At 42.2% G+C, this 21,025-nt stretch overlaps 1 protein-coding gene across 1 annotated transcript; it reads right to left on the bottom strand.

Annotated features, from left to right (window-relative positions):
- Nucleotides 1-173: 173 nt before the first annotated feature.
- Nucleotides 174-18,186, bottom strand: LOC139435723 (zinc finger protein 79-like). Its single transcript, XM_071206561.1, has 2 exons — nt 17,693-18,186; nt 174-5,256 (listed from the first exon to the last, which is right to left on the bottom strand). The coding sequence occupies exons 1-2, from the start codon at nt 17,943-17,945 to the stop codon at nt 4,160-4,162; spliced, it is 1,350 nt and encodes a 449-aa protein (XP_071062662.1). The 5' UTR covers nt 17,946-18,186; the 3' UTR covers nt 174-4,159.
- Nucleotides 18,187-21,025: the final 2,839 nt, after the last annotated feature.

Below are 21,025 nucleotides of genomic sequence, written 5' to 3'. Positions count from 1 at the left end.
GTAACATTTGTGATATTGGGCTATATAAATAAACATTGATTGATTGATTTTAGAATCATATATATTGAATTACTGGATTATTTCATTTTTTATAGATTAATGTGTTTGTTACATCCCTAATAGAGTGTAGGGAAATGGAGACAGTAACACACAACAACCAATAACAGTCGGGGTGAAAGAGAACACAAGTTTATTTATTTACACCAAAGAAAATGCTGTTATTGTCGACCCTTCAATCAGCTGGACCCGAGCCACAACATTGTCGGAGACACCCCGCATCTGATCTGCGGACCCAGGCTTCTTATCAACGACACACCGGTGCCTGGAGTCCAAGGGGAGCTTTATGATACAATTCAACAAGGTAACTGTCACCACTTCTGAACGATCATCTCACGCACCCAGTGGCAAACAACACTCTAACTTTCAGCGCACTATTTGCAGCGATGTGAAGACAAAACAACATGACACCAAAATGTTTCAAACTGTAAATCATGCAAAGGTGTTACGGGACTCAAATGTCAAACCTAAGGGCATTTTCGGTGGACACTTAAATATCAGAAGCATGACGTCAAAAATGGAACAACTGGAGCAATTATTAACGAACTCAAACCTCGATTAGTTATGCCTTTCTGAAACCTGGCTACACCCTTCAATTCCGTCGGATATTGTTAATATCCCAGGATATAACATTTATAGACTATATCGCAATCAAGGTAAGGGAGGGGGTGTTATGATTTATGTTAAGAAAAGCCTGCAAAGTAAACAAATCAAATTATCCTGTGATAGCACTGAATGTGTGGGAATAACTATCTCACTATCTCAGGAATTGTGTTTTAATGTAATTGTTGTATATCGACCACCTACAGCAAAGACTGTTTTTTATGATAATTTAACTAGTATTCTCAAACAGTGTAATGGTAAAGAAACAATCTTAATGGGTGATTTTAATATTAACTGGTTAGACAAAAAAGGCAGGAAGAAATTAAAGGATATTAGTGATAGATTTCAAATGAGTCAATTAATTAAAAATGCAACAAGAATTACTAAATCTTCACAAACATTATTGGATTTAATTTTAACGAACAAAGAGGATCGCGTCTTAAAAACATACAATCTTGTTACTGGCATGTCCGATCATAACCTTACTCTAGTTGCCAGGAAGCTATCCAAGCTTCGTTACAAAAATCTAAATATAACAAAGGGTAAAAAATATATCTCGTACATCCCAAAGCGGGACATGGGAATTCTGGAGAATGAAATAACGCAAACTGACTGGTTTGATTTGACATATGGTGAAAATTGTGAGGGGGCCTGTGATAATTTGAAACGTACCTTAAAACAAACTGTAGCTAAATATACAAAAACAATGCCTCAAAAGCGTATTGGCAAACAACTGTTACCATGGTTTAACACTGCTCTATGGGAATTAATGAAAAAAAGGGATGTAGCTCTAAAGAAATCTTTAAAATCAGGACTCGAAACAGATCGCTTAATATACAAAAGTCTTAGAAATAAAGTTACAGTTCAATTCATAAAGGCAAGGGCAAATTACTTTTTAGATACTATTCGACAGGTAAAAGGGAATTCTCAAAAACTATGGAAAACCATTGACAAACTTATTGGAAAAGATCTCTCAAAAAATTATAATACTGAGCTTATGATAAACGGAACCCTAGGATAGCCTAGCCGTGGCCAACCATTTTAATACTTTCTTTATTGAGTCTGTTTCAGAATTGGCCCACAGTTTCAATGTAACAGAACCGCTTCTTGCATTAGCTGACGATACAAAAGTGTTCAAACTCAACTGTACAAATGAGACTAAAGTGAATAAAATAATTTCCACCTTATCAAATTGTAAGGCTAAACATCACTGGGGACTAGACACAGTATTTATAAAAAAACATAAAAAGGACTTAGCTAGCTCCATCACCTATATTACAAATCAATCAATAAAAGATAATACATTTCCATCAGCTCTTAAAACTGCTATTGTAACACCAATTTTTAAATGTGGCGACAAGAAAGAAGTAGGCAACTATAGACCCATCGGTATTCTACCTGTTGTGTCCACAGTAGTTGAAAAAGTAGTCGCGGAGCAGCTGGTGTTACACCTAAGCTACAACAACCTACTCCATCCTATGCAGTTTGGTTTTAGGACCAATTATTCTACTGAGACTGCATGTTGCTATTTAGTGGAAGGAATCAAGGCTAAGTTAGACAAAGGAGGGATAGTTGGAGCAGTGTTCCTTGACCTGCGAAAAGTATTTGACACAGTAAACCATACCAAACTTGTATCAAAACTCAACAATTTCAACCTGTCAGTTAGCACAATACAATGGGTCAGGTCTTATTTAGCTGGTCGTTCTCAATGTGTCCGTATAAATGATAAACTGTCAGAAACTAAGCCAATCGGAGTGCCACAAGGCTCAATTCTTGGACCACTGTTGTTCAGCATATATATTAATGATCTCCCATCTGTTTGTGAGGATGTGGACATCCAGATGTATACTGACGACACAGTGGTTTACACTCATGGGAAAGATGCTGAACAGGTTGCCTCCAAGCTCTCGTCGACGCTGCACAAAGTTGCTCAATAGTTAAATGACTCGTGTCTTACTTTAAACACTAACAAAACAGTGACAATGTATTTCACGAATAAGAAAAAAACAACCACTTATCCACAGCTTCGTGTGAATGGTAAAATAATTGAAAACGTCAATGAGGTCAAATACTTGGGAGTGATCTTGGATGCCAATTTGACATATTAGAAGCATGAATAGAAAGCTGAAATATAACATTTTCAAATTTAAACATATTAGGAACTCATTAACCATAGAAGCATCGGAAATCTTTTTGCATGCCATGATACGATCACATTTTCACTACTGTATAACCTGCTGGTCCCAAGCAACTAAGACTGCTATGAGACCACTTGAGGTTCTTTATAAACAAGCCTTACAAGTTATGGATAGAAAGTCATTAAAACACCATCATTGCAATATACTGTCCAAATACAAACTGTTCAGTTTTGATAGTCTTGTTCTACTTTCCCGAGTTCGATTGGTATTCAGAATCATTCACAATTCTACAACACCACCGTTGAGGGGCTTTTTTCAGTTTCACCGTGAGCAGAGTTGCAAAAACTCCAGATCTGCATCAAATGCAGATCTAACCATCCCTCTGAGGCGCACTGCCTTTGGACGATCAGCATTTTCGTTTACGGCCATCAAGCACTGGAATACTCTTCCAGTTGAACTTAAAACCTGTACTGAATTTAACTTGTTTTCCTATGGTGCAACAAAAATGATATTAAGCTACCAGTCATGCCAACATTAATTACACTGTAATCTGAGTTTTTATTTTTTTTATTTGAACTGTATTGTCATACTATATCGTAGATATTTTATTTAAGTGTATTTGAAGTGTACTAAGTGTTATTTCGTAACCTGCATTTAAATCAGGCTTTGTAATTATTTGAGTGACCGAGATCATGTAAGTGTATTTCAAGTGTACTATGTATTCATTTATTGAGCTATACTTAAATCAGGTGTTAAAATTGTTTGACTGATAGAGATCATGCAATGTTATTGTTTGTTTATTGATTGTTATGAACCTGTCTGAGGACCACAGATGGAAATTAGCTATTAGCTATAATCTGGCATATTGCATTTCTTCTCTTTGCTGAGATTAATGTTTTTGTATGCATGGTCCTTCTATAAATCTAAATTTTTTTTTTTTTTAAATGCCCAGCTGCACAGGCAGGAAGTGATCAGCTGGTTACCTGCAGTGAGAAAAAGGGGGAGAAGAGAAAAGAGCAGGAGGAGGGAAGGTCAGTCCACCTTAAATGAGCAGTGGGTGATCAGCAGGTAAAAGGCAGGACACGGAAACTTGGTCCTGAGGAGATGTAACGATTATTAAACAAGAAATAGTCGAGTCAAAGGGTTAAAGAAATGAACATTTCTGATTATTAGTGAATCGTTTGCAGGCGGGTGAAATCAGGCTTAGGGAGTAACGTATTACATGTAACGGCATTAGGTCATCAGGATACAAAATAGACAAATGTATTCCCTTACAGTTACAGAAGCAGCTGACGACCAACACACTTGTGTCTTTTGAAACGATTACGCCATTTAAATATTTTGTCACAAACTGTGCAGCTCTATGTTTCCTCTCCTGTGTGGACACTCATGTGTCTCTTTAAATTTCCACTCTGTGAAAAACCTTTCTTACAGACTGAGCAGCTGTGTGGTTTCTCTCCTGTGTGGACTCTCATGTGATGCTTTAAATTTCCACGCTGTGAAAAACCTTTCTTACAGACTGAGCAGATGAATGGTGTCTCTCCTGTGTGGACTCTCATGTGGTCCTTTAAACGTATACTCTGTGAAAAAGCTTTCTTACAGACTGAGCAGCTGTGTGCTTTCTCTCCTGTGTGGACTCTCATGTGGTCCTTTAAACTTCCACTCTGTGAAAAAGCTTTCTTACAGACTGAGCAGCTGAATGGTTTCTCTCCTGTGTGGACTCTCATGTGGTCCTTTAAATGTGCACTCCGTGAAAAAGCTCTCTTACAGACTGAGCAGCTGTGTGGTTTCTCTCCTGTGTGGACTCTCATGTGTCTCTTTAAATGTCCACTATGTGAAAAAGCTTTCTTACAGACTGAGCAGCTGAATGGTTTCTCTCCTGTGTGGACTCTCATGTGGTCCTTTAAACTTCCACTCTGTGAAAAAGATTTTTTACAGACTGAGCAGCTGAATGGTTTATGTTCAGCACTACGTCGTCTATTTTTCAGTGAGTTTGAGCCTGATGCTGGTTCTCTGGTCTCTTTCCAATCAGCACTGTCTTCAGTGTCAGGTTCAGAAGAGTCTCCAGTGTCAGGTTCAGAAGAGTCTCCAGTGTCCGGTTCAGAAAAGTCTCCCGTGTCCTCCACAGTCTTTGGTTGTAAACTGCTCTCTGGATCTGAGTTCCTGGCTGGTTCTGGTCCACGACAGTCATCTCCATCAGCTTCTGTTTCCATGTGTTCAGTTTGTCTTTGATGAGGCTGAGAGTACTGAGGTTTCTCTGTATCATCTTCACTCTTCACAGGGTCAGGAGTGAAAGTGGACTTGGTGATATCAGCCTCCTCCAGCTCCTGAAGCTGCTCTCCCTCCTGTTCCTGCTTAATGTGTGGCGGGGGCTCTCGGTCCTCCTGGTCCAGACTGGTGCTCCATTCCTGCTGGTCAGGGAGAAGCTCTTCTTTAACCACCACCAGCTGCTGGACGTCTGCAGGAAACAGGAAACACACAGTCAGAACAAACTGTAAAGGTCAAATGCAAAGCTTCCAAATATGCTACATTTTTATAGAAATGTTGTTTTTAAGACTGCCTGTATTTTTTATTTAATTTAAATCGAGATAATACACCCGAAAAAAAGCTTTTTATTGATACAAAACTCGACCTAAAGCCGTCTGAATTTCTGACATGTCATTCCCAGCAGCCTCCGCGTGCGTGATGTCATTGTGGCCAAACAGTCTCTGGGCCAAATATCCCGACTCGGCAGTCTCGTGCGCTGTTCACATGTCAGCGGTGTTTTTCGCTCAGGACTGTTGCAGAAAACTCTGAAATATATCTGCGAAAACACGCAAAACATGGGTTATTGTTGTGCTTTCGGATGTACGAACGGTGCGGGATCTGGGAGAATTTTTCATTCATTTCCCCAAGACAAAATCATCCGCCGAAACAGGATTAATTTAGTGAATCGTGTTGGCTGGCAGCCGACAAAATGGAGCAAGTTGTGCTCCGACCACTTCACGTCTGATGCATACGATGTTGATCCTGCCATCGTCAAGTCTGTTGGTGGAGAAGCATTTAAAGTACATCGGAGGCTGAAACCCGGAGCCGTCCCCTCCATATTTGAGCACAAAAAACAACCGAAAGAACGTAAGAGCCGGGCAATGCAGAAACGCCAAAGAATTGAGGTAAACAAATTTTGATTTGATTTCAAAGCGCAGAGCACAGAGCGGACAGCAGATAACGGAATTGCAGTTTTATTGCTTATAGATTATCAGAACATTTCAAAGGGGACACAGCTCCATTGGATATTAACTACATCATCGTTTTTATCGTTTTAATGCTATTTGAGACCAGACAAAGAGGAAGGTAAGCCTAGCTCATGTTAGTACTTAGTACCTAGCGCCACATGTTTTGATATACGTTTTTGTTGATAACCTTGCAAGTTTGTATCTTTCAGTGTTGAGGTGGGCACCATTAGATTCTGTGTCTTTACGATCATAAACAATGTGTTGGATGTGGGGCTAGGATAAGTAATAAGGGACTAGGAGTGATTTTCGGTGCAGTAATAGGTTAGCATTTTTCGCTCGGGGCTAATTCAGAGGCTCACTGTTAGCATTGTGTTTTTAAAAAAAAATAAAAATGAAAAAGATCAGTTAAATGAGTTTTTTCCCGTTATATGGATATAAAATATTCATAGTTTATTAAATATTAAGGTTCCTTAGACGTAGTTTCCGGCAAATGACGCGATTTCGGGTCCGTGGGGCTAAGAGGATAACAGAGTATGTTTTATTTTTTTTTTACAACAGTTGTATTTGGATGGAATGAATACCTATAGTTTCATTTCATTTCAAACCTTTATTTAACCAGATTGGTCCCATTGAGATCATAGATCTCTTTTTCAAGGGAGACCTGCAGCATATAGGTTCCACATGAAACATAAAACAATAAAGGACATTATACATTATATTTACAGGATACATAGTTATAGACATTTACAAGTGCCCATTGTATCGGCAAGCATTTCATTTACCCTAGCTTTAAAAACATGCAGTTTCAATTCTTGCTGAAGATTGTTCCAAGCAAGTGGAGCTGCGCATACATAGTGATAATTTAAAGTAATAAAATGATTTTTACAGGGAAAAAGTTCAAATGGAACTGATGGTTCCCAAATTACCCAGAGGTCGCCTGGACTTTATTTTTCTAAACTTCTCTAAAACGGTCAAATTTCCCTTGTTTTGCATCAATCTTGATACAGGGTACTTATTATATGTTATAGTTTGGATTCCTAAAGCTTTTAGTCTATAATCTACTCAGAATCAGACATGATAACGAAACTAAGTTGTACTATCGGCGGAAGCAGCTGTGAGCGATAAACCAGGTGGAAATATGTTTGGCCACTCTGACGTCACGCGACGCCATCTTGCAGAGACGAGCGGCTGAGAAATAAATCGTCGGACTTGGTGTTGGGGGTTGAACAAAATAAATATTGCGCATTGCCAGACGCATATTATCTCCAATTTTAATAATGCAATATCTTAGATAGTGTTGTAGCTATATGATTTCAATTTTACTGGCAATTATAAAAAAATCTTTGCATTTGATCTTTAAGTGTTAGCATTTACAAATCTAATCACCATTACAATTGGAGACATTTTGCAGCCCTAATTAATGCCATTGTTTTTATATTTTCACATTATCTTTCTTAGTCCCACCTATTGTGTATTTGTGTTGACTCAATTCACCTCATGTAGCCCACCCCCTTTGAAAATGAAAAAGGTTTTTTTTCTTTTCGCGTAGCACTAGCCGCAATGTAAACAATGAATTGTATTTGGGATCGTTCACAGATACACTACGCCTACAGTATAGAATTAAAATACTCTGTTACAAATTAAAATCCTGCATTCAAACCTTATTTAAGTTAAAGTATGCAAGTATTAACAGAACATTTTATGGCACCTTCTTATGTAAAAGTAATGATGGTGCAGTAAAATGTTCCCCATCAGTGTTTAATTTATGTCGTTTCTTGATTATTTTGTATGTTGCATTTTACTGCTGTACATGTTCAAAGTTGCGCTTGCAAAAATGATTATAGATGAGGGAACCTGGTAAATATTAAATTGTGTGTGTTTTCTATATACAGTACAAGTCATACGTTTGGACACCTTCTAATTCAATGTTTTTTGTTAATTTTAATTGGTTTCAGTGTTTACTCTATATACAAATAGGAGTCACTGCTGTAAGCAGGGTCCTGCACGCACACAGGCAGAGATCCAGGGTCATGCACATGGCTTTCTTACCCAGCAATAAGTGTGTGAAAGCTGGGTAAAAGTTATGTGAATACAGGGAGGGAGAGAGCAGCAGCAGCAGCAGGCTGTGACCCAGACAGAGAGCTCCTTCCAGCACCTCACTCTCCCACCCAGAGGACAGGCTGCTTCACAGCACTATGTAACCCAGGAAAGAAGCTTGAATCCTGGGTATGTCAGTGTTAAAAAGTGCATTAAACTGGTTTAATTACCCAGCAATAAGTGTGTGAAAGCTGGGTAAAAGTGATGGGAACAGAGGGAGAGAGCAGCATTTCACAGGCATTTCACAGGCACATAGGCAGAGATCCAGGGTCATGCACATGGGTAAAAAAAAATCTAAGTTAATTTTTGGAAGAACCAGAAAAAAGGGGTGAAAATGGATAAATTGTACCCCAAAATAGTGTCTCTTAAGGCGGATATAGTCCCAACAACTCCCGTTAAATCCCTCCAGAGTCAGAAAAAGTCTAAGTTAACTTTTGGAAGAACCAGAAAAAAAAGGGGTGAAAATGGATAAATTGTACCACAAAATAGTGTCTCTTAAGGCGGGTAAAAGTTATGTGAATATGGGGTGACGTATATGGACACTTGAGCACCAGCAAGACCCCCACCTCCATAACCTTGTGCACCAAGCGAACCTGTGTACCCACATTTAAGCACTCCCCCACGGACTACACCAAGAGGGAACACCGGTCAGAAGTTCGTGCCCCTGGTAACACTGAATAACAAAAATGCCATTAAAACTGCTATGCATTGAGGATTTTAGTCCGAGATGAGTACTTATCTGCGGGTATCTTGTGTCAGCTTCGTGGACCCCAATTTAAAAGGAAATGTCCATGATATTGACAAACATATTTATATACAGAATGATGATTATTTTACCCTCACATGCATAGAGTACCCCCAAGTGTTGGTTTACAGTTGGTCAAATTTGCAGGACTTTGCATTGGAAGTTCACATCACATTTCCATTGTGCGGACATGTGTACATTTGAAGGACAAGTCCCATGTTAACTCTGTCAATAAGGCAGACCTTTTCCTTATCGGAGCAAACTATGTCAGACTTCCATGAAATACACCGGGAAAAGCACCTCTCTGTGGCGGCTCACAGAGCCCCAAATGACGGACTAATTAGCTCCAGCATCGCTCCCTGACATGAGCGAACAGGCTATTTCACACTAACAGGAGACAGAGCGCGAAAACCACCTCTCTGTGGCCGCTCCAAGACCCCCCAAATCACGGACTAATTAGCTCCAGCATCGCTCCCTGACATGCGTACTTCCATAACCTTGTGCACCTTGGGTCCCCGGGCCCCCGAACTTAAGCACTCCCCCACGGACTAAACCCAGATGATCACACCCTCAAGAACCTCGTGCCCCTTAAAGGGGGGGTGGATTTTGCGGTGCTTTATCGTCCGCCCATCGGCATCCATATTCATAGCCCCACCCACCCGACTGTGGAGGATGTTCTCATGCTCCTGGTAACCCTTTAAATAGTCTGATACTACCACTGCACTTTACAAGCCATAAATAATGTTTAAATTGTCGGGAAAATAGTTTTTAAACATCTGGAAGAGATTTTTAGCCTGTCATTTTGCAAGATATCATTTAACATTGAAGCTCTCTTGGAGAAGGACAGAATATGTCCATTTCCAGGAGAGCTTCAATGTTAAATCATATCTTGCAAAATGACAGGCTAAAAGTCAGGAATAAGTGTTTCAAAGGCGGGGAAAATATGTTTAAAATAGTCTGATACCTCCAGGGCGCATCACCACATTTTAAAAAGCCAGTGAAGGTGTCTGAATCCTGGGTAAACTTTGTTTAAATAGTCTGATACCTGGCACTGTATCAACCCCTGGGAACCTTAAACGTTATTAAAATGTTTTTTTATTTATTTAATTATCACATTATTTTGACAAAAACAGTATACACAATAAACATAATACAAACATGACTAGCGGGGGCCCGGGGGCCATATTAGCCTTCTAACTTGTACGGTGCACCGGGGGGAAAAAGCTGAGTCCACGGCCCCCACATCAGGAGTATCAACCGGCCCAGAAGAAGTGGTATCGCTGGTCTCCGCCTCTGAGTCCTCTTCGGAGGTATCGAACGGCGGTATAACTCCTTCCGATGATGCTGCTGCTGCAGCTGCTGCCACCCTGAACATGGAGCGGATCTTCAATCCCTCCTTCATTCCAGGCGTATTCGCGTAGAACCGGTCTGCAGTGCTTACGTCGTGACACATAAACCTGGCGAGAATCGACCTGCTTTCTGGATCTTGGTGATGCTTGATAATGTCAGCCAGGGCAGTGCGCAGGATTGTGAAGGTGACGGCTGTTTCTAGCCCAGCATCAGCCCAAGCCCTCTTCAAGTGAGCGTTCAGGTTCCTGGAGGCATGCTTCCTTGTTGTGAAAAGGAATAATTCATTCTGAGGACCCGACAAGCCCTCTTTTATCCCCATCCATCGCATGACCCAGCTAAACCCCTTTACTGTAAGCACCAGCTGTGCTTCGCCAAATGTCTTGGCAGTCTTGTGATCCTGCACATGGAGGATGTAGCCCTCAGCAGTGCCCCTTATGTCCGCCTCTAACACCTCAGTGTTGGTCATGTTTGCGTACACACCCGGACGGTGGCCATACAGGAGGCTCCAATGGAGGGTTAGATAGCTGTATAGCAGGTACTGGGTGATTGAGGTTGGGTTGCCAGCCATCAGGTCAAGTAAATCAGGGATGCGCTTCTCAGCGGCCGCCATGGCGGCGAGAAGCTCCGCCTGGCTCGGCAGATGATCCAGCTTGTTCTAGGGATGTCCCGATCACCTTTTTTTGCTCCCGATCCGATTCCGATCATTTGATTTTGACAATCTGCCGATACCGATTTTTCCCGATCCGATCTGTATGAAATGCATTAAGAGAAAAAAAAGGTAACAGATAACGGCTGGTCATCCAACGCGATGAATTCAGCTATCTTGGCTGTTATTTGTTTGGCCTTTTCACTGTTCTGGGGCAGTTTCTCTTTCCTTTTAAAAGTCTCTGAAAGTGTTGGTTGTTTCAGTGCCGTTACCTGAGTGGCCGCTGTGTACTCGTCGTGTTGTTGTTGGTGTTTGTTTCTCAGGTAGCGATTAGATTGGTCGTGTTGAACGTAGCTCTGTTCTTTCCACCACAAGGAACCTCCGCCTTGCAAACATTGCATCTGGTTGTTACACTGCCTTCGCTTTCAATTTTATAATACTTCCAAACTGCTGACATTTTCTCTGTCCCGACTCCCGAGTCACCAGCTGAACGTAGCCTCTCGTCAGCTTACTGCTACTATTAGACACTGCACCCACTCTGTTGCCAGATTTGAGAGAAATAAGCAACCAGGTCTGAAAACAAGCCCAAAAGAAGCAACACATACATGATGTTGTGTAATTTTAAACCAAAACTAAGGCCTCAGGATGACTTTAAGACGTGAACATGGTCATTTTTGTTTTGTAAAATGAAATAAAATAAAAATATTTTATTAAAGAAAAAAAAAAAAAAATCCCGATCCCCGATTTTTTTCTCCCGATTCCGATCTTTTGAAAATCACGTGATCGGCTCCGATCCCCGATCACGTGATCGGCTCCGATCCCGTGATCGGCTCCGATCCCGTGATCGGCTCCGATCCCCGATCACGTGATCGGCTCCGATCCCCGATCACGTGATCGGCTCCGATCCCCGATCACGTGATCGGCTCCGATCCCCGATCACGTGATCGGCTCCGATCACGTGATCGGCTCCGATCCCCGATCACGTGATCGGCTCCGATCCCCGATCACGTGATCGGGTCATCTCTAGCTTGTTCCTCTTCATCTTGAACTGGTGGACAGTGACAGACTTTTTCAAGTTGTTCATGTTGGCTTTCACCTCTCTGATAATGTGGGTCATATCAGACTGGGTGAGCCTGCACCCCCGAAGCTTTGACTCAGACAAGTACCTCAGGAAATGGTTCAGATTCTTCAGGAACAACAGCGCTGTTGTGACTGCCCGGCCAGACATTACAATATACTCGCTCCAGCCACGGACCCAATCTGACAGCCGGTTAACACCATGGGCCATGAATACGAGGAAGTTCTTTATCCGGCTGACATTGGACAGACAATTTTCTTTCCGTTTTACTGTTGGTGAGACACCCTCACAATGATGCCTGTATGTCTGAATGTACGTCTCCATGCTTTGAGGCAACGTGATTTCATGCATGGTAATAATAATAATATATTTAATTTATATAGCGCTTCTCATCTGCCAAGACAAATCTCGAAGTGCTTCACAACAAGGGATACTGATACACTTTGAGAGATTAAACAAATAATTGTAATAATAAGAAATCAAAAAATAAAATATAAAATAATGATATGGTATTCCCCCGTCCCCTCCCAGTGGACCAGTGAGGAGAGGGCCAGTCCTCATTACAGGAGGCTGCTGGGGACCGCATGACAGTCTTGAGCGGGGTCTTGAGAGGCGTCTGACTACCGGAGGCTGCTGGAGACCGCATGACAGTCTTGACCGGGGTCTTGAGAGGCGTCTGACTACCGGAGGCTGCTGGAGACCGCATGACAGTCTTGACCGGGGTCTTGAGAGGCGTCTGACTACCGGAGGCTGCTGGAAACCGCATGACAGTCTTGACCGGGGTCTGACTACAGGAGTCTGCTGTGTTTATGCCGGAGGTACTTGAGATTGCCAGGCCCTTAAATCGTATACATTCTTCCTCTTCCTCAAGCACAGCAGCAGTGGCACACTGCTGCCTGGGTTTTAGCCCCTTTTTCAGCCTGGAGCGCAGGGTCTTCACCTCATCAATGAGGGCATCCTTCTGAGCCCTCAATGCCTTCCAGCATCACCTGCCTGCAGTCCTCTTCGTCCCACTCAGTATGTGGAGAGAAGGGTGGACGGTGCACTGGGTATTCCTCCTCATTGTCTATATCCAATGATGTAGCCATTCCAATTATGGGATTAGTCTGTCTGAGGTCATGGAGCAATTGCAGGGCCACACTATGCTTCAGCCTTGCCAGGACCTGATGTGCTTCATCTCGGGATAACTCAGGGTGGCCATGAGTGACATGACGGTGCAGTTTCTTCCCAGCATACGAACACCCTGTGATGGGACAGGGTTTGGTCCAAACATTTATTCGGCCACTGGCCATTTTAAGAATGATGCCTCTTTCCTCCAAGTTCTGCACTGCATGTTTGTGCTTAAGGTGCTTGTTCAAAGCCAGATAGAAGAGTCTGCACACCTTGCATTCGGACGACATCCTTACTGAAACAGACACAGTTAATTGTATTTAAATTCTGTTGTGTTTCTCCGTTTATATGCGTTAGCGTAACAGGTAATTGCAACAAAAGTTTGATGCTTCAATACCTGGTACACGGACCAAAGGAGGACTTGGGTTACCACCTGGCAAAATGGTCCCACCTCCGCACCAACATTGCTGGTGATGGCAACATTGGGTCCGATGCATCAATTCATGGTGGCCCGACCATGAGAGGGTTTGGGGTGCCCCGGAACCAGGCAGTACCCCAGCAGTACGTTTTATGGCCAAAGGAGGAAAGAGTGATAGAACCGGGGTAAAGCAAAGAAAGTGTCCGAAAATAGTGACTTGTAACCCGGGTAGAGAGTATGTCATCTCTCGGTCCTATCCTCCAGACAACATGGTAATGTGGGGACAACAGTACCTCCGGGCGCTCCATCCCGCTCCGGCATTCACCGCAGTGGGGGGAGGAGGCATTGAACCCCTCACACCTGCCCCCGGAGGAGGCAGGGGAGTCAGGTACCCGGAGGGCGAGGATTTTACGGTGCTTTACTGTCCGCCCACCAGCATCCATATTTTTTTTCTACCCTCCTCTGCCTTACACATCCTCCCACACTTGAGCACTCCTCACTCGGACTAAACCCCTCCATGCACACCCAGACTGCACCCAGAGAACAGGCTGCTTCACAGCACTTTGCAAGCCAGGAAAAGTGATTGAATCCTGGGTATACATGTTTTAAATAGTCTGATACCTCCAGGGCGCATCACCACATTTTACAAGCCAGGGAAGGTGCCTGAATCCTGGGTAAACATTGTTTAATTGTTTAAGTGTTTTTAAATGTGAGAAAACAGTGTTTTGTCACTTTCAAAACTCTCCCGTCATTGCCCGGAGAAATTGGGTCGATATTGTATTCAATCTGACCGTTAATATTCCAGTGAGACGAAGTACGTACAATGACCGGAGTGATCCCATGTTAATTTTGTCCCAATACCGGAGCATTCCCTAACCCATGGCATATTATTCAATGCATGTATTTTTATAAATATATTTATTTTGGTAGGTTTTCTCTTCCGTAATACATTTTAAATATTAAAATAAAGTACATGTGTCTAATAATACTTACATACTTTTACTTAAAGGTGACCTATTATGCAAAATGCACTTTTGTACGTCTTTTATACATGAATATGTGGTCCCGGTGTTCCAGGGAACTCACCAAGTGTCAGAAAACACAACCCTCTCTCTTTTCCTCCATACCCAAATCTCTTAAAAAGGGGCTGCAACGGATCCGATACAGACTGATCCAGATTTGAAGACTTCTGTGACGTCACAGAAGTGGCGCTACGCAGGGGCGGTTCTAGGGGGGGGGGCCAGTGCCCACCTAACAGTGACCTCTGACCCCCCTGTGGCCCCCCTAAAAATGAAAAGTGAAAAAAATGAAAAATGTATGATTTATTACACGATTTATTGAATGACGGAATAGGCGGAACTAACGTTATTCGTCATTCTAGTCGGACCCATTAGAGCGGTGCACTCACTTTCACTGTCCGGCTGAAGCGCGCGAAAAACAAACACTTTTAATCTCGGATCATCGGAGGCTGTTCCATCCAAGAAAGACTGATTGAAACCTACGTTTCGAGAGACTACCACAATAATTGAAGGTGAGTTAAACTATTGTATCCGTGTAATTGTAGATGTAAAGTAGAGATGTAACTGTTCATTGCCTTTATTTTTATATAAATATGATATTGTGTTAGTGCAAAAATTGTACTATAACTTAAGCTGAAGCTAACAGTAATAACTATAAGATATATCTGAAATAAATAAGTGTACTGAAACAAATACCAATAACTGTATTGCATTGTTTTCTTATACGCAATTACTTCATACTGTCTAGTTCTCTTTTTCGTCCTGCATTTATTGTGCCCCTCTCAGAAAATAACTGGTCCCCCAGTGGCCCCCCCCCCCAGTCAAATTGGTCTAGAACCGCCACTGGTGCTACGGCTATTGGGCCAACTCCACCAATCAGGAGGAGACAGCCACGGACATTGCCGTTCGAAAGCGCTGGAGACGCTGTATTACATATGCCAGGCCTGTAGATGGTGCTGTTCTCACAGAATCAGCCCATGAAAAGACAGTGTTAAACTGAGCGAAATGAGGAATGGCTAAAATGCATGATCTGTTTGGTATTCCATCCATCCATCCATCTTCTCCCGCTTATCCGTGGTCGGGTCGTGGAGGTATCAGTTCCAGCAGAGAGCCCCAAACTTTCTTTTCCCTGGCGACATCAACCAGCTCTGACTGGGGGATCCCAAGGCGTAGGGCTGGGCGATTTTTTCGGTTTTAACGACTAATTTGCATTTTTACTTTCCTACGGTTTGTGAAATGGCTGAAACGAAAAATCGCGATTTAAAAACATTTCTAGACTCCGCAGATTTGTTTATCTTTAAGGGACTCCGTAGTAACGTACTCTCACTTTCCAGAACGCGCACAAAAATCAGCCACATTGCCTGTGACTACCCGATTTGCAGCTCTGTGTACACATATATCACTTAAATTATTCAATACATCCTTTGTCCTGAAGTATTCAAAAGTAAAAATTACACGTTTAATATAAATGATTTGCTGTGGCCAATTGTTTTCATTGCATTTACAGACCCGTGTAACTCTCTGATAGCACCCAATGAATGCATTGACTTGCTTGTAGAACCACGCTACACAAAACAGATAGCAACACCTATAAAAACTATTTTAAAAAAGGCCCGGCCACCAGACTCACGCCGACGAGTCCTCCTTCTGGGCCTGGCTCCAGAAGGGGACCCCGGGCTTCCAACGCAATAGAGTCTGTCTGCAGACCGCAGCAAGGAGGCGTTTCCTATAGGGGCGTTTCCTATAGTTAACGACGGGAGCCGGCTCTCGCCCGCGAACGAGACGTTTTTTGTTTTGTTTTTGCGGAGGGATCTAGATCGGCATGAAGGCACATTATGCAATGTGCAATGTGGACATTATCCCGCTTATTACACATGGCCACATTCTCAACAAAGTAACGACATGACTCCCAATAATAATTGAAATGCTTTTATGGATTTAGAAAAAGATTTTATTGATTTAAAAAATAGTTTTTTGTATTGATTTAAATTGACATGCATCCGCTAAGAAAAGTAGTCCGTTGTTACTGTTTGAACTAACGTAACAACGGCAGGAACTGCTTCTATAGTGTTTTTGAGGAGCTTTTTGATTACAGATTTGAAAACATCGTTGCTTGCTTTAAAAGTAGCACAATTCATTATGTCAAACCATGAAAGATATCCCTGCCCTAATGCCAAAAGTAACTGGCAACTGAATATGTGTCGCCGTAGCTATGATGTCTATGTCTGGACCGCTGCGTAAAAAGGAGGGTTTCTGACCCATTACTTCTCTTCCTACTTTTTGTCCCCCTCTTCTCCCCGCTGCAGCCTAGCAGTTGCTCTCAAAGCACGCTCCCCTCTCCTGCAGGGAGAAAAACTATATTTATATACTTTATATAGGTTGATACAGTAGCCCCTTTTTTGAAATGGTTTTTATAGGTGTTGCCATCTGTTTTGTGTAGCGTGGTTCTACAAGCAAGTCAATGCATTAATTGGGTGGTATCAGAGAGTTACACGGGTCTGTAAATGCAATGAAAACAATTGGCCACAGCAAATAATTTATATTAAACATGTCATTTTTACTTTTGAATACTTTAGTACAAAGGATGTCTTGAATAATTTAAGTGATATATGTGTACACATATAAATCATTAGTCAAAACAGCGCTACATTTGATTTAATTAAAAGGTATAATATGTGGTAAACTGAAGAGCCCTTTGGGAGCCGAAAGAGCCGGCTCTTCTTGGTGAGCCAAATGATCCGGCTCAGCAAGAAGAGCCGGAATTCCCATCACTAGAACAATGACTTCTTCTGCGAGGATTTATAAAAGCAGCTGGATAAAAAAAGTTAGGAAACGCCCCTATAGGAAACGCCCCTATAGGAAACGCCTCCTTGCTGCGGTCTGCAGACAGACCCATCTCTTCCTCCGGGCCGGGTATCCTACTTCTTGTTTTTTCTTTCATGAGGTATTTTGAAAAATAAAAAGTATAAATATGCCTTATATAGGTATGGTCCTACACTATATTATTCAAATATAGCATGATAGGTCGACTTTAAATAAGATATGAATGCAGTACTGTAACTTGTAATGGAGTATTTTCACAGTGTGGTGTTTGTACTTTTACTTCAGGATCTACTACCTGCAGCAAGTGATGATAAAGGTCTAAAGTGTTATTAATGTGGCAACAAAGTGCTACTGAATAGTGTAAAGTGTTGATTAAGGGTAAAGGGAACATACCTGCTCTGTGTATCCGAAGCTGAGGCTGTAAAACAGCGTCCAGTAGCTTCTGGAGTCTCTTGTTCTCCTCTTTGGAAAGAGACAGCTCCTCCTCGAGCTCTGCTATCGTCTTTTCAAACAGAGCACATATCTCTTCAGCAGCAGCAGCAGTGAGTCGCTGCTTCTTCAACGACAGCAGCATTTGGACTTTACTCATGTTTCCTAGATCACCTTTTCCTGCAGACTCCGTTAAACACACCGTTTCTCTCTCCATCAAACTCTCACTCTGACTAGCGTTGCTAACGTGTTTCCAGCTAGCATGCTAAGCTAGCTCCTATAGTCCGAGGTAAACGCTCCAGAAAAAAGAGCACACAGTCCATTCAGAGGTTTATCCAAACACACAGATGATGGATCAGTAGTGCTGGAGCTCACACACACTTTCTCAGGAACACAGAGAGAGAGAACCGTAGCGACGAGACGCCACATGGATTCAGCTTATTCTTCTTTGTCTTCTTTGTCTTCTTCTTCTTCTTCTCTCGGTTTTTGGCGGATTTCAAACAACTTTAAGGTGCATACCGCCACCTACTGTACAAGAGTGTGTTTCACCATATCATCCTATCACCACTTGTGGAATTATACCACTGTATTTACATTGTTTTCAATTCTTCCAGTCAATCCTGTTTCACTCAAATACTTAAGAATGGCCTTCCTGGTAGCTCTTACCCCCTCACCTTCTGTTCCCAGTGTCCCCATCAGGCTCCACTCCCTTCCTGCCTCTCTGACCCTGTCTCTTAGTGTTTCCCTCTCTGTTTTGTACATGTTGCAGTGTAATATGATGTGTTCCACATTTTCTTTCACTCCACACCCCCTGCATTCTTCAACTTCGCTTTTTCCCTTTAAAAACACTGTGCCGTTTAATCCTGTATGATCCAATCTGAGTCTAGTGATTGTGATCTCCTCCCGTCTGTTTCTTTCTGTATAGACTTTATTATGACTGATTTGTGTAACTTGTGGTATCTCCTCCCTTTCTGATCTTCCTCCCACCCAACATATCAAAAATGTTCAGGACAATCTCTGGTATTGCTATATATGCAAATTATTCACCTTAGATCACTGTTTAATGAGATAAGTAGCTCAAAAGCTTACACTTTGACATCCGATTTTCGGAAAATCTTCAAAACTCTTGTGAAAACACAAATGTACTCATGTGATCGAATTGTTTTGGTGTTTTAGATTTGGTTACCAAAGTCTTAGGATCACAAAAGCAGTGAAATATTTGAATTACACTGTATATAAATGTGTTATTCATGTCTAAAATAAAATGTTAGACATGAATAACACATTTTTTTTGAGTAAAATAGGTGTTTATCACTCTACTTTCACCACAGCAGGGACTGAGATACAATAGGACTGAATAATGACTTCATATTACATACCAAGGTTCATGTGATGTGTACAAATACAAATTGAGCATTCAAACTATTTTTTCAACCATACATTTATTATAAATATGTTTTTTTCAAACAACTATTTATATAAATATAAGAAACTGGAAAATATCACTATTTACAATATTGAACATCAGAACTTTCAACCAACTATTCATTATAAATGTAAAGACAGTGTCAAGGTCTTTGTCTGTCTTCCAAGACAGTGGGTCTGGCTGCTGTGAAGATGGGGGTGATGGTGCATGGGCTGCTGTGTAGATGTGGGGTACAAATTAATATATTTTCGAAACCGTCTCTGTACTGTAGGTCTCACTATGTATGCGCTCAAATGTATTACTACGCGGCGGCAGTGTATAGCCGAATCACAGCCCCACCCTCACTCATGTCACATTTTGTCACGTGAGCAGAAAAAATGGATGGTGCCGGTAGCCAAACGCCCAGCGGGGCTGCGAAAAGAAAGAAAAAGAAAGAAAAAGAAGAGAGAGTGGCGGCTGCATTAAAAAATGTGCCAACAATAAATAGCTTTTTCAAAAAATGACGAAATAGGCCAGCAACAACCACAAGGAACAGTGGCGGCGGTCACGGAGGATGTTGTTGAGCTAGCGAGCAATGTTAGCCTTGAACCTAGCATGCTAACGCAGCAGCGAGTAGAAGAGGAAGATAAAGACGAGCCTGACGAGGACGTCACAGAGCAGGGTGAAGGTTCGAGTTCATCGGAAGTTCCCTGTGTCTCTCAGGACCCTGCACAATGGGGATTAATTGCTGGAAATGTACGGGAGGAGACTTTGATGAAAGACGTTTCATACTTTCATAATCGGGCAACGAAGTATCCAGCATCTCGGAGGGAGACCGATGCTAGCGGCCGGACACGCTCACTGACCAATGATATGCTGACCAGACAGCTTCACAATGGAGAAATCGTTCAACGCGATTGGATTATTTATTCTCCATCTACCGGAGCAATTTATTGTTTTGCCTGCAAACTTGTATCCACTCACAGCCAAAGTAATGCATTTGATCTCGGCTTTAGTGATAGGAAGCATCCCGAGAGGATAACGGAACATGAGACGAGTGGTGAGCACAGAAAATGCATACTTTCACTTATGCATCGCACTAAACTCATGGGCACTGTGGATGCTTCTCTAGGGATGCAGGTCGACACAGAAAGTCAGTACTGGAAGGATGTATTGAGACGTGTAGTTGCGGTGATTAAATTCTTGAGTGAGAGGGGGCTTCCTTTCCGGGGAAATGACGAACTTTTAGGATCCGCACATAACGGGAACTACCTGGGAATCCTGGAGCTGCTCGCGCAGTTTGATCCATTTTTAAAGGATCATTTACAGAAGTTTGGCCAGAAGGGACGTGGTAGGACTTCATACTTGTCATAAACTATCTGTGAGGAGTTTATTGGTTTGATGGGTGACAGAACAAAGGAAGCAATAGCAACAGAACTACAGCGAGCAAGGTATTTCTCTGTCATCGTAGATTCTACACCTGACATGTCTCACGTCGACCAATTAACTTTCGTTTTCCGATTTGTGAGTGAGAAAGGAAAAGTCATTGAGAGATTTATTGGATTTGAACCCATTCACAGTCACACTGGGTCAAGTCTGGCTGACTGCGTGATGAAGATGGTCATTGATATGGGGCTGGATCTCTCAAACTGCCGTGGCCAGGCTTATGACAACGCATCCAACATGTCAGGAAAATATAATGCGCTGCAAGCTCATCTCAAGAAAAGCAACCCACTCATACATTACATTCCGTGCGCAGCACACTCCTTGAATTTGGTTGGTGTCAACTGTGTTGAAAGTAGTTGTCGTGAAGCAAGCCAGTTTTTTGATATACTTCAAGCACTTTATGCTTTTTGCTCTGCTTCTACCCACCGATAGAATAAAGTGTTCAC

This window comes from Pseudochaenichthys georgianus, chromosome 18 (assembly GCF_902827115.2).
Source record: "Pseudochaenichthys georgianus chromosome 18, fPseGeo1.2, whole genome shotgun sequence".
Classification (NCBI taxonomy): domain Eukaryota; kingdom Metazoa; phylum Chordata; class Actinopteri; order Perciformes; family Channichthyidae; genus Pseudochaenichthys; species Pseudochaenichthys georgianus.
The sequence above is the reverse complement of the archived record's forward strand: the minus strand, read 5'-3'. Positions and strand labels throughout refer to the sequence as shown.

Excerpts from the sequence above, each read along its gene's own strand:
- LOC139435723 (XM_071206561.1), bottom strand. The coding sequence starts at position 17,945 with ATGGAGAGAGAAACGGTGTGTTTAACGGAGTCTGCAGGAAAAGGTGAT. Across the intron at positions 5,257-17,692 it reads GCTTCGGATACACAGAGCAG|ACGTCCAGCAGCTGGTGGTG; the intron begins GTATGTTCCCTT and ends TGTTTCCTGCAG.